We start from the raw sequence: 13,931 nt of genomic DNA, 5'->3' as shown, positions 1-13,931 counted from the left end.
TGAAAAAAAGACAATTATTGTAATTAAAGTTACTCACTCAATCTTTTTAAGTTTGGATTTTTACTTAAAAATGATCCCAACAAATCACCAAACAGAAGAAATAGAGAAAAATAACCATTCTTTAATTTTACCTTCATACTAGAGAACAGATTTAGAGAAATGAAGAAGTGATAGATTACATATTTTATCATCAATTGATGGGGTAAGCGTGATTTAACAAACAACTTGTCAAAACTACATTTTTAATGGTTTTAATTTTTTTTGTTTACTACTATGAATTCACAATAGATGCCATACATTAAAATATCCTAGATAAATCATGTTCTAAGATTTAAAATTTAATTAATGAGAATGTTCTGTTGCCCAGGCTAGAGTACGGTGGTGTAATCATAGCTCCCTGTCACCTCAAACTCCTGGGCTCTGAGTCGGTAGGACCGCAGGTGCGCACCACCATGCTTGTTTGTTTGTTTTTTTTCCCCAGTGATAGGGTCTCACTACGTTGCCCAGGCTCGTCTTGAACTTCTGGGCTCAAGCAATCCTCTCTTGTTCCTGCTGTGGCCCCGTAAGATGTGCCTGGGCCTCCCAAAGTGTTGGGATTACAGGCATGAGCCACCGTGCCCAACCTACACAATTATTATTTTTTTTTTTTGAGACAGGAGTCTCACTCTGTCACCCAGACTGGAGTGCAGTGGCGTGATCTGGGCTCACTATAACTTCTGCCTTTTCAAGTTGAGGCCATCCTCCCACCTCAGCCCCCGAGTAGCTGGGACTACAGATGCACAACACTATGCCTGGCTAATTTTTTTTTTTTTTTTTTAGAGATAGGGTTTGTCATGCTGCCCAGGCTGGTCTCAAACTCCTGGCTTCAAGCACTCCTCGTGTCTTGGCCTCCCAAAGTGCTAGGATTACAGGCATGAGCTGCCACAAGAGGCCTACCCAAAATTTTATCAGTGAAATGGCACTATGATTAATGAGTTAGGCCTTGTTAACTACTATGCTATAATACTAAGGCCAGTTCTTTAAAGTGGCCAAAATCTCATCTAAAAGTTTTCTTAATTGTTTATAAGAGAATCCAACTAAACAAATGTAAGGAAATTAGGCTGCTCTTCGGCAAACGTGACAAAGGCGTTCTTGGGCAATTTTCCATTTCTTTCCTCATTCTCTATTCCAAAGCTTGATTTATTCTTTCCAAAGGACACACCGCCCTCTGTGACTGTGGGTTCCTCACCCCTGGCTTCAACCATGAATCAAAGATATTCATGAAAAAATCTGCATCTATACCTAACTTGTAGATTGTCTTGTCATTAGTGACTAAACAACATAGGACAACTATTTACACAGCACTTACATTGTGTTAGGTATTACAAGTAATCCAGAAATTATTTAAAACATGAGAGAGGAAGTGCATAGGTGATGTGCTCGTACGATGCCATTTTATATCAGGGACTTGAGCATCCTCGCTCTTTGGTATCTGCAGGGGTCCCAGAACCTATCTCCTCCGTGGACACCGAGGGACGACTTTATAGCAAATAGTGACCTTTTCAAGGGTTAATCCTTTGAGAACAGGGTTAGGCACATAAGGGGTGAATATCAGGCCTTGAATTATTACTCTGCTGTAACCTGGCCATTTCGTCTTAAGTTTTAAAAATTTTATTGTGGTAAAACATATGTAACATAAAACTTACCATATTAACCACTTCTTTTCTTTTTTTCTGAGACAGAGTCTTACTTTGTCACCCAGGCTAGAGTGCAGTGGTGTGATCACAGCTCACTGCAGCCCTGACCTCATGGGCTCAAGCGATCCTCCCACTTCCCAAGTATCTGGGACTAGAGGAACATACCACTATGACTGGCTAACTTAAAACTTTTTTTGTGGAGATGGGGTCTCACTATGTTGCCCAGGCTGGTCTTGAACTCCTAAGTTTAAACAATCCTCTTGCCTCGGACTCCCAAAGTCATTTTAACCATTTCTAAGTGTCCCTGGAAGTGGCTTCCTCAAAAATACACATCAGCATTAATGATTTGCTCTGTCAGAACTGTCAGCACACAAACAGGCTTGGGCACCCAGTGTGAATTCCTGGCTAGAGAATTTCAAATATACTTGTGAAGACTAAATAAAGTTTCACCTCCCTCCTCATCCGCATAAATAAGAAGTCAACATTAAGAAAACACAGATCTTGACAGCAGAAACAAACAGAAAACCCAACTCATGATTTCCTACTTGCCCTTACCTCACTCAATATGACAAATGTTGATTAATTGCTGTATTAGCCAAAATTGATTTTTGGCACTGGCAATAAATTCTGCTATGGACAAGACAAACCTACTTGAGAGCAGGTTGCTTATTCTCAAGACATTATTCTCTGAGAATGTTGGGATCCTGAGCTGTTCTTTAGATCTTAACTTCAAAAAGAATAAAAATAGACATTTTGGTAAGTGATATACATTTGCACATTAGCAATTTGATGATTTCAGATTACTAACCTGAGAAAACATACCAACAACTGAAAACTCTCCTAACTTGGGAATTCAACAAGACAGGTTCACCTCACCTGGGGGTCCTGGGTCATACTCCCTCTACCAGCAGGCATGCCATCCAGCCCAGGGTCTCCCTACACACTTCAGTTACTGCAATGAAGCACTTGATTATTTTTCGTTGTTGTTGAGACAGAGTCTCACTCTGTCACCCAGGCTGGAGTGCAGTGGTGCATTCTTGGCTCAATGCAACCTCCGCCTCCTGGGTTCAAGTGATTCTCCTGCCTCATGCTCCTGAGTAGCTGGGATGACAGGCGTGTACCACCATGCCAGGCTAATTTTTGTATTTTTAGTAGAGACGAGGTTTCATCATGTTGGCCAGGTTGGTCTCGAACTCCTGACCTCAAGTGATCCACCTACCTCGGCCTCCCAAAGTGCTGGGATTACAAGCATGAGCCACCGCGCCCGGCCTATTCTTTTTAAAACACCCATCGCCTTTATTTAGGTATACTTTGCCAACCCTAAGTTTCACTCATTTTAAGCACAGAATTAAATGGCTTTTAGTAAAATTGAAGTTATAAAATGGTCACTACTCTAGAACATTCCCATCACCTGAAAGGGATCCCGTGTCCATCTGCAGTCAGTCCCATTTCCAACCCTAGCCCCAGTCATCACTCTACTTTGTTTTTACAAATTTGCCTTTTTTAGATACCACCTACCACACAGCCACGCTTCCCTCCCTCAGCAGGTGCTTCTGAGCTCATCCTGCAAAGAAGCACCCACCACGTGGACGTGGCAGGTGTCACCTGTTCGTTCACCTGCTAGCGGACACCTGGATTGTTTCCTCGTGTTGACCGAGGTTCCAGGGAACTTACACCAAGTCTCTGAGTGGACGTTCACCTTCCCTTCTCCTAGCAGTGCAGCTGCTGGGTCATGCAGCAAGTCTGCTTAAGATCATGCCACACGGTGGCTTTCGCATTTTACATTCCCACTATCAATGTATGAGAATTCGTTTTTCCACCTTCTTGGCTACTGCTGCTTTGCAGTGTAAGTTTTGAAGTCAGAAAACACGAGCTCTCCAACTTTATTTCCTGTGTTTTCGGTGACAGCATTCTAGTGGGTGTGAAGTGGCATCTCACTGTGGTTTTAATTTACATTTCCCTAATTAATGCTAGGCATCTTTTCATGTCCTTATTGGCCATTTGTATGTCTTCTTCTGGTGAGGTATCTGTTCAGATCTCTTGCCCGTGTTTATGTTGCTTGTCTTGTTTCTGAGTTTTGAGTATTTATTACATAGGCTGGGTGCAGTGGCTCACGCCTGTAATCCCAGCACTTTGGGAGGCTGAGGCAGGCAGATTACTTGAGGTCAGGAGTTCAAGACCAGTCTGGCCAACATGGCGAAACATTGTCTCTACTAAAAATACAAAAAAATTAGCCAGGCGTGGTGGTGCATGCTTATAGTTCCAGCTACTTGGGAGGCTGAGGCAGGAGAATCACTTGAACCTTGGAGGCAGAGGTGGCAGTAAGCTGAGATCAAGCCACTGCACTCCAGCCTGGGTGACAGAGCAAGACTGTCTCAAAAAAAAAAAAAAAAAAAAAAAAAAAAAGAGAAAAAATTTATTACATAGGTGCTTAGAAGTGCTTCATGAGATTTCTAATTTGCAAATATTTTTTCCCAGACTGTGGCTTGTCTTTCTACTTGTGTCTTTTGATATACAAAAGTTTTAAATTTTGTTCAAGTCCAATTTATCAGTATTTATGTAGTGTACCTTTGGTGAACTCTGTGCCTAACCCAAGATCATGAAAATTTACTCCTGTGTTTTCTAAAATTTTTATAATTTTTGTTTACATTAAGATCTATGATCCACTTGAACTAACTTAGGTATATGACGTTGAGTCAAGGTTTAATCTTTTTTCCGTTTCATGTGAATGTCCGAATTTCCCAGCATCTGTTGTTGAAAAACTCTTTTCTTCATTGAATTGCTCGGGTAACTCTATTAAAAATTATTTGACCATAAATATAAGTGTTTATTTCTGGACTCTCAATTCTATTTCTCATATATAATCAGTCTCGCTCAGTCTATCTCTATGCCAGTACCACATTGTTTTGGTTACTCTAGCTTTGCAGTATTTTTGAAATCAGGAATGAGAAGTTCTGAATTCTCCCATTTTGTTATCCTATTTTAAAACTGCTTTGACCATTGTGGATCCTTTCTATTTACTTTAGGATATTATCAATTTCTGCCCAAAAAAACCCCCAAAAAATAGCCTGCCAAGATTTTGATAGAATTACATTGAGCCTATAAAGCAATGTGGGGGGAACTGCCATTTTAATAATATTGAATCTTCCAATACATGATTATGGGCTATCTGACACAATTTTTAAAAACAGGTGTAATCTTAAAAAATATTTTGAAACAATACCATTATGTTCATAAGTCTCAGATAAACAATCCTCTATGACAGAAGAAAGCTTTAGGATGAGAACACAAATTATTTGTGTTACTTAACTTTCAAATAATCACAAAGTTATAGAAAAGTTACAAGTACATTTAAAATAATTTTCTCTCCTTGGATTATCTAATGGTGAGTCACTGACCTGATGCCTAACCCCAGACACTTCAGGGGGGATTTCCAACAAACAAGTGTATTTTCCTCCATAAACAACTAAGCCATCAAAATCCGAAAACCAATACATTCTTCCGTCCCAGCTCAGACCCTATTCAAGTTTCTTCAGCTGTCCCCGATTACATCCTCTGTAGCAAAAGGGTCCAGTTTGCACAGACACACTGTGAGTAAGTGGTCGGTTCTCAGCCTCCCTCTGCCCAGAGCGAGTTTCTGGATGTTTCTGTGACTCTCATGACACCAGGCTTTTGGAAGACTCTAGGCAGGTGCGTTGTCTAGTCTGTCCCCTAACTTGAGGGCCGGTGCTTCCACATGGGGAGATCCAGGGCAGGCGTCTTTGGCAGGAGTATCGCAGATGCTGCTCTCCTCAGCCCCCACCCACCATGTGCTACGGGCTTCACCATCACTGAGGTTTGCCTGGACCACCTGGTTCAGGCTTTTCCACCGTGAAGCCTCTCTTTCCTCTGACTATTTCGTGGATGGCTACTATAGAAATCCTCACTTCTCATCAAGCTTTCCATTTGTTCATCTATGTATCTGAATAGTTGGAAAATTTCCTATTTTACTCAAAGTGTTACAATCTGTTGCAATCTGTATTCTTGAGACAGGGTCTTGCTCTGTCACCCAGGCTAGAGTGCAGTGGCGTGATCTCAGCTCACTACAACCTCAACCTCCCAGGCTCAAGTGATCCTCCACCTCAGCCTCCCAAGTAGTTGGGGCCACAGGCACACACCACTACACCCGGGTAATTAAAAAAAATGTTTTTGTAGGCTAGGTGTGGCAGTTCATGCCTATAATCCCAACACTTTGGGAGGCTGAGGTGGGAGGATGGCTTGAGCCCAGGAGTTCAAGACAAGCCTGGGCAACATGGCAAGACCCCATCTCTACAAAAAATTTAAAAATTAGCATGCCTGAGGTCCCAGGATAGCAATGCTTTGGTCAAGGATGAGTCCATGTACGACGGTGGTCTCGTGAGCCTATGATGAAGCTGAAAAGTTTCTACTGCCCAGGGGCGTTGCAGCACAGCACACTACTTGCACTGGCGGTGGCAACTGGTCTAAACAAACCTGTGCTGCAGTCGCATAAAAGCACAGCACACACAATCATGTCTTCAGCTCTGTTTACACAATGAATCACATTTTCTGATTTGTGCATGATACAGTCTTGGAGACGAAGCCTACCTAATACTTAACCATGATGACAAACAACTGTGTTACTGGTTTATGCATTTACTGTACTTTGTTATTTTACAGCATCCTCCTACTTATAAAAAAGAAAGTAAATTGTAAAACAGCCTCGGTGGGTCCTTCAGGAGGGTCTTCCAGGAGAAGGTATTGTTATCCTAGGAGATGATGGCTCCGTGCACGTATTGTCCCTGAAGGCCCTCCAGTGTGACAAGAGGTGGAGAGGAAGACAGTGACACTGAACACCCTGGCCCTGTGGAGGGTTAGGCAGCTGTGTGTGTGTGTGTGTGTGTGTGTGTGTGTGTGTGTGTGTGTGTTGAGGCCTAGGCTGATGTGTGTGTGCGTGTGTGTTGTGGAGGCCTAGGCTGATGTGTGTTGTGGAGGCCGAGGCTGATGTGTGTGTTGTGGAGGCCTAGGCAGCCATGTGTGTGTGTGTGTGTGTTATAGGGGCTTAGGAAGCTGTGTGTGTATGTGTGTGCACGCGTGTGTGTATGTGTGTGCATGCGTGTGTGTTGTGGAGGCCTAGGCTGATGTGTGTGCGTGTATGTTATTAGTTTTTAACAAAAGCTTCAAACGTTTTTAAAAATTTAATAGAAAGGAGCTTATAAAGGAGGTAAATTATTTTTGTATAGTTGTATAATGTGTTTGTGTTTTAAGCTAAGTGTTTTTATAGATGAGTCAAAAATTTTTAAAAATTAAAATGTTGCTAAAGTTAAAAAGTTACAGTAAGTTAAGGTTAATTATTGAAGAACCAAAAATATTTTTGACAAACTTGGTGCAGCCAAAGTGTCTGGTATTTACAGAAGCCACAGCAGTGTGCAGCCGTGTCCTGACCTCACGTTCAGGTGCCACTTACTCACCAACTCACCGACTCACCTGGGCAACCTCCACTCCTGCCAGCTCCAGTCATGGGAAATGTCCTACACAGCTGTATTTTTTTTTCCCCTTCTATACCATCTTTTTACTGTACCTTTTCTGTGTTTAAATATGTCTAGATACACGAACACTTACCATTAAATATGTCTAGACACACGAACACTCACCACTGCGTTACCACTGCCCACAGCATTCAGTGCACTAACACGCTGCACAGGACTGCGGACTGGGTGTGTCAGGCTGTACCAGCCAGGTCTGTGTGAGCAAACTCGATGTTTACACAACAAAATGGCCCATTTGGAACATACCCCCCTGACTGAGTGACGCCTGGCCGCACCGATTTCTAATCCCCCACACGAAGCCGATCTCCCTCTGCTGCTGCCGATTCTCAGAACAAGCTCTGACTCCCCCATGCTGCACCCTGCCTGGCTCCCACAGCCCACGCCAGGACACCCCTCTGTGGACTCCCTTCCCCCGACATGGGCTTGGGCACCCTGCGCGGCTGCCCCCACCAAGACGCCCTCCCCACCCTGCTACACTCTTAGGAGCACAGCCTGAGGATGAGGCCTCCTCAAATTTTACATCCCCAGGGCCTCTTCTGCCTGATTCTCTTCCCAGACCTGCTGAACTGCATGGGAAAGGGAAGTCATTATTATTTTTAACTATGGTATTAGTCATTGTGCATCTAGGACCCAAGTGCTTTTTTTGTTTTTTAAAGCAAGTCCATTGGGATGTGTTTCTATTGAGATTTTTTTTTAGCGGAAAGGTTTATGGCTATATTTATTTTTACTGTTGCAAAAGGGCAATCAACAGAATACTGTGATCTTGTGACTTCTGAGTTATTAATATTTTGCAGGAAAGATGCTTGTTAAAGTTCATCGTAACCTGGACAAACCCTTAAAGAGTCTATTGTTATATTGTGGGTTCACATCGAGAACTTACTTTCCCTGCCACAAACACCTTCTCTCTCTGGTTTCCACGGGGAGCCAGGCTCGGTAAGCCTGCAGGCAGGAGGCTTCCATCGGCTGGCTTCAGTTTTACTGGTATACTTTGCCAAATGAAATACGGTCACCCTACAAGGGCAGTTGTTCAGAACAGGCCTGTGCCCTTCAGCTTGGCACGTATACCTAAGGCCACGTTCTGAGCGATTTCCCAAGAAAAAAACATTTACTCACAATGTTATTGCATTTTGGATTGAGGCAAAAATCATTAAATATTTCATTTATTCAGTTTTATCTGCCTTCTCAAAAAGCTGAATTGTCCTAATTAGAATATCGGTATTTTTCAAAAATACAGGATTACATCTTAATCCAACTTAATACTATTAAATATTAGTAATACATTAAAAACATTTGTTCCAGAAGAGCGTTGACAGGAGAAAAAAATCTGACTGGATGTGGTGGCACACGAAGGCGAGGTGAGTGGATCACTTGAGGTCAGGAGTTCAAGACCAGCCTGGCCAACATGGTGAAACCCTGTCTCTACTAAAAATACAAAAATTAGCAGGGTGTGGTGGCGGGCGCCTGTAATCCCAGCTACTCGGGAGGCTGAGACATGAGAATTGCTGGAACCCAGGAGGCAGAGGTTGCAGTGAGCTGAGACTGGCACTGCACTTCAGCCTGGGTGACAGAGCGAGACTGTCTCAAAAAAAAAAAAAAAAAAAAAAAATTTATAAGAAAAATCCACTATAAATTTTGAGAAAATCATAACCAATTTCATCCTGTAGCATCTCAGTTTTATAAATATATTAATGTATATTTATTCATAAAATAATACGTGTAAAGAAGATTTATGAGTGAAATTATTTTTATGTTTGTGTTAGCTTTAAAATACCCATTTTTAAAAAGGGGGGGAAGCAAGCGGATAATACAAAACTGCTAAAATGCTGACACGTGAAGCTGGATGATGGTCACGGGTGTTTATCACTGGACATGCTATATGCTTACATGTTTGAAAATGCTCCAGTAGAAAATGGAAAAACTATACGCCCAATGCTAATAGTGGATATTTACTGCTAACACCCTTTATCAGGTGGTATGATTGTTGATGGCTTTATTTTCTTCTTTATATTTTCTGTAATTTCTACAATGAATATGTACGTATAATCAGACAAAAAAGCCAAGAAACATCCATGTGTTTTTCTGGTCCTTCATTCATCCCATAAACACTTGCTGAGCACCTGCTGTGAGCCAGACTCTGAGCCGGCTGCTGGGTAGAGTGCCGCACCCCAGGGAACACTCAGCCCTCGTGGGCTCACCTCTGGGCTTGCCTGGCATAAGCCCCGCAGTAACCGCTGGGGTGAAGCCTGAGGGAGGTGAGAGCCTGCAATGCCTGCTGGCCCAGCACCATGGCCGGGTTTTACAGGCGTCAGAACCAAGCCTGGAGCCTGGGAGTCTTCTGATTGTCAGAAATAAAGGTCCGCAACAGACGGCTCTCCAAAACGTTCCTCCCCTGCTGCAGAAAGTCAGTCACCCCAGGCGCTGCTCTGTCCCTGACAGCCAAGTCCACCAGGAGAGGTAGAGGGACAGGGGTCAGCCCCAGGCCTCCTCTGGCAGGGGTGGGGGTGTGGGGGCAGTGCTTAGGCTGCCTGGCTGGGTCTAAGGTCTGGAGAGGAAGGTGCGTGATTTTTTCTTAATGTAAAGATATAGAGAGGAATCTTACCTGCAGAGGCACCAGAGGACAAATCCCAGTCCACAGTAAGGGTCCAGGCAGATGGCCACTTCTCTAGAGGGGTAAAGTTCACACTGCAGCTTAATGGAACGGCAGAAGGCACTGGTGGCTGCGTGAGACATCTGCAAAATACAAGGCTGTGTTAAACTCATTGGACCCGACACCCTAAGACACCCGGGAGAAAACAGGGCTGCACTGAACACAAGGCTGTGTTAAATGCATCGGACCCGACACCCTGAGACACCCGGGGGAAAACAGGGCTGCACTGAATGCATGGGACTTCATACCCAAGGATACCTACAAGACAATAAAGCCGCATTAAATGCATGGGGCCTGACACCCAAAGACATCTTTAAGACAATAAGGCCACATGAAATGTATGCTGGCCTGGTGCAGTGGCTCATACCTGTAATCAAAACACTTCAGGAGGCCAAGGTGGGATGGTCACTTGAGCCCCGGAGTTCCAGGCTGCAGTGAGCTATGATTACCGCTGCACTCCAGCCTCGACAACAGAGTGAGACCCTGTCTCTTCAATAAATTTTAGAGAACAAAACCCAAAAAACAACAAATGCACGATACCTGGCCCCAAAGGCCCAAAGCTGTTTTTAGGACTGGCGACGACTGTCACCAAGCTGGGCTATGTTGTGTCTGGGGAATGTGAGTGGCTGATATTTTCACTGGAGTTCTCATTTTCAATGAGTAAACCTCACTCAGAACTGCTGGTCCTCCAGGACCTAGCAACCCTAGCTATTGAAATAGTGCATTTGAACAGCAAGTCATGCAGGAAGGAGTTCTCATGTGATCCACTCTCTAACACACCGTCCCACAGGTAAAGGAGGCACCACGGCGCATTCCTCCACTGGTTGAGGCTCTGCCTCATTCACGGCTGTCTCCGCGGCTGGACGTAGCTTCTGCTGTGCAGCACGTGGCCAGCAAGACCTGCTGGGTAGCTCACTCATCTTAATGATCAGAAAGTGAAGGCTCACAGAAGCTAAAGATTTTGCTGCCTGTGACATAAGTTAGAGCTGGAGTTAGAGCCCAGGTCCTCCTACACTCCAATGCCCTTCACCATCTTCCGCCATCCTGCATGGAGATGGTGGCCAAAATCCAATCACCCCATCATGACCAGACAGTGAAGACTTCCGCATCTTCCTCTTCCCTAATCCCTGTAATAGTCCCCTACAGTCCGTGTGTAATGTCAATTATTTTGAAATACAATAAAATATATTAATAAGATCAATTTTCTCACAGAAGCTTTCTAGCCAAACAAACCTCAGAGGAAAAAGGAAGTCAAAGCAGCATACAAAATGGTCTGATTTTTGCGGTTTTAAAACACGTCACGGCTGGGCGAGGTGGCTCATGCCTGCGATCCCAGCACTTTGGGAGGCCGAGGTGGGCAGATCACAAGGTCAGGAGATCAAGAACATCCTGGCTAACACAGTGAAACCCCATCTCTACTAAACATACAAAAAATTAGCTAGGGGTGGTGGTGCGTGCCTGTAGTCCCAGCTACTCAGGAGAATCGCTTGAACCAGGAGGGCGGAGGTTGCAGTGAGCTGAGATTGCGCCACTGCACTCCAGCCTGGGTGACAGAGCAAGACTCCATCTCAAACAAACAAACAAAAAACATGTCACAAGTTGATCTGAAGTAGAATGTCACCAGAGCTAAACTGTAAAGGGACCAGCACAGAGCCTTGTAATAACTGGGGAAATCCAAACGCCTGGCTCCCCATCATTCATTCATCACTCCAGCAAGAGGTGAGAGAACTTGGGGGTGGGAGTCCTCCCACTGTAAAACATTCCATCACTATTGGAAGTTCTGCCTGGGAGAAGGTTTCATAACTGCTTTACTATATTCATACAGGGGAACGTAGAATTATTATATAATGTAAAATGTAAATAATTCTTTTTAGCTTGCTTTTAAGGCAAATTTTTGTTTAAAGGAGAAATGAGACTGAATTTATGAAACATCCATCCAGACTCCTGCCTCCCTGGATTAGGAGTTAGTCAAATCCTGCCTCCTAAAATTACCCACCCACTCAGACCAGCACCTAGAGCAAGCCTGCCCTGAACAGCTGCTCTGTGCAAAGCAGTATTTCTAGGTGGAGAATTGAGTTCTTCAGCTTAGCAAATACTAAATACCGAGAGCTTGTGATCAGGCACTGTGTTAAGCGCTGGAGATGAACAGAAGAGTAAGACACGGCTCTGCCCTCAGGATCCAATGTGCATTCAGAGACGAGGGCATGGACAACCGTGTGTGGAGTGTAAGAGAGGGTGCCCCCAACACCCTGGCTGTGGGTCACAAAGCCGGCGGGGCCTTCGCGGGACTTCAGCAGAGAAACAGGAATCGACACCAGTTAAGGAAAAGCAGCCAAGAAAGTTCTGATGATCTGCTCTACGTGAGACGCTGAGACGGTAAGCAGGCCACGAAAATGCTGTGATTGGAAGCAGGTGCTTCTTTTTCGGCTATGACAGTGGGAGGGTCACAGCTAACTTCAGACTACAGGAAGTAAATCACCTTCATCTGAAAACATTTCTTTTTAAAAGCTTTTGAAAAATTATTTTATTTCATATTGTAGCTATTTTGGTATTCCACCTCAGTTCTACTAAGAGGTAGATGGAGCGTGAGAACTGTGAGAGGCAAAGCCAGCTCACCCGTCAGACCCACAGATGGGGGCAGAGGGTGCGCAAGGCTGCAAAGTCCCCAAGGGCGGCGGGGGGCGGGCTTTGCAGGGCACCTCGACGAGGGCGGCGTCTGAGCTGAGAGGGTCATGATGATTTCTAACAGAGCCCAGGTTAAAACGCTAGAAAGTGCAGTGTGCAGAGATCTCTCACAGAGCATTTGGATTTGAGAACCAGCAAGAGAGAAAAACATTCGCAGGGTTCTACTGTTGGCTACTGAGACCGTGTTCACATAAAAACATACTTGGGACATCTGCACAGAATCAGTCAGCCTGGTTAATGATGGAAATGGTCATACGTGTCATACTGTGAATGAAACACGTACGTATACCTCTCTCCACATCTCAGAGTCTGACTACATGAGAGGCGCTGAGAGCCAGCACACGGCCTGCCACCTCCAGCACGCTCCGCAGTCACCTCCACGGCCACCTCCTGCAGCCGCCCCACTCACCTTTACGCCAGCTAGCATCCCAGTTGTGGACACGCTGAAGTCGAGATATGCGAGGGTGTCTGGGTTGCAAGGTTTGCAGATCTGGGCAGGCCGCTTCTTTGGCAAATCATCTGGAGAGGAACACGGCTATCAGCAGATCCGGCCTGAACAAGGCCGTGAGCAAACCACCACCTTCTCCAGCCAAAGCACTGACCTGTGTCCAGGATGAGGGGCCACGTCCTGACGTCCACAGCCGCCGCCGCCTCCCTGGACCGCAGCAACTTACAGATCAGCTGTGTCGTCATCAGACAGGCAGAGCGACTCACCTGGCATCAGAGAGCGAGAATGGAGCCATGAACGTGGGCCCAGATGAAAGCGTGCTCACTCCTCACGGGTCTCCTGCTCACTACGCACGCTAAAACCACGTGGCTTTAACAGGCAGATGAGGTTACCGAGCCCACTGTTTCCTCCTGCTGGCTGAGGTAGGACAGAGCTAGGAGTCTGGTTGTGGAGGCGCGGGGGGCAGGGCGTGCGGCCTGAAGCTGACGCATCTGCACTTCCTGGGTCCAGTGTATCCACAGTGTCGCGACCACGTGCCACAAAGAGCTCACTGCTCACACCATTAGCTCTGTTATCCTGGAAACACCACACACCCAGACACACCGCGCATAGTTCTCCTGGAAACACCACACACCCCCAGACACACCGCGCATAGTTCTCCTGGAAACCCACACACCCAGACACACCGCGCATAGTTCTCCTGGAAACCTCACACACCCAGACACACCGCGCATAGTTCTCCTGGAAACCTCACACACCCCAGACACACCGCGCATAGTTCTCCTGGAAACCCACACACCCCAGACACACCGCGCATAGTTCTCCTGGAAACACCACACACACCCAGACACACCGCGCATAGTTCTCCTGGAAACACCACACACACCCAGACACACCGCGCATAGTTCTCCTGGAAACACCACACCCCA

General features: G+C 45.4%; 1 protein-coding gene across 5 annotated transcripts in view; it reads right to left on the bottom strand.

Annotated features, from left to right (window-relative positions):
• DIP2C (disco interacting protein 2 homolog C) overlaps positions 1-13,931 on the bottom strand; it is a 278,224-nt gene that overhangs the window by 54,081 nt on the left and 210,212 nt on the right. For all 5 annotated transcript variants that reach the window (XM_030819374.1, XM_030819375.1, XM_030819372.1 and 2 more), the window contains 3 exons: positions 13,157-13,268; positions 12,964-13,073; positions 9,822-9,952 (listed from right to left, as the gene is read on the bottom strand). In XM_030819374.1, the coding sequence (XP_030675234.1) occupies positions 9,822-9,952; positions 12,964-13,073; positions 13,157-13,268 (353 nt within the window). The remainder of the gene's footprint in view (positions 1-9,821; positions 9,953-12,963; positions 13,074-13,156; positions 13,269-13,931) is intronic.

This window comes from Nomascus leucogenys, chromosome 9 (assembly GCF_006542625.1).
Source record: "Nomascus leucogenys isolate Asia chromosome 9, Asia_NLE_v1, whole genome shotgun sequence".
Taxonomy (NCBI): Eukaryota; Metazoa; Chordata; class Mammalia; order Primates; family Hylobatidae; genus Nomascus; species Nomascus leucogenys.
The sequence above is the reverse complement of the archived record's forward strand: the minus strand, read 5'-3'. Positions and strand labels throughout refer to the sequence as shown.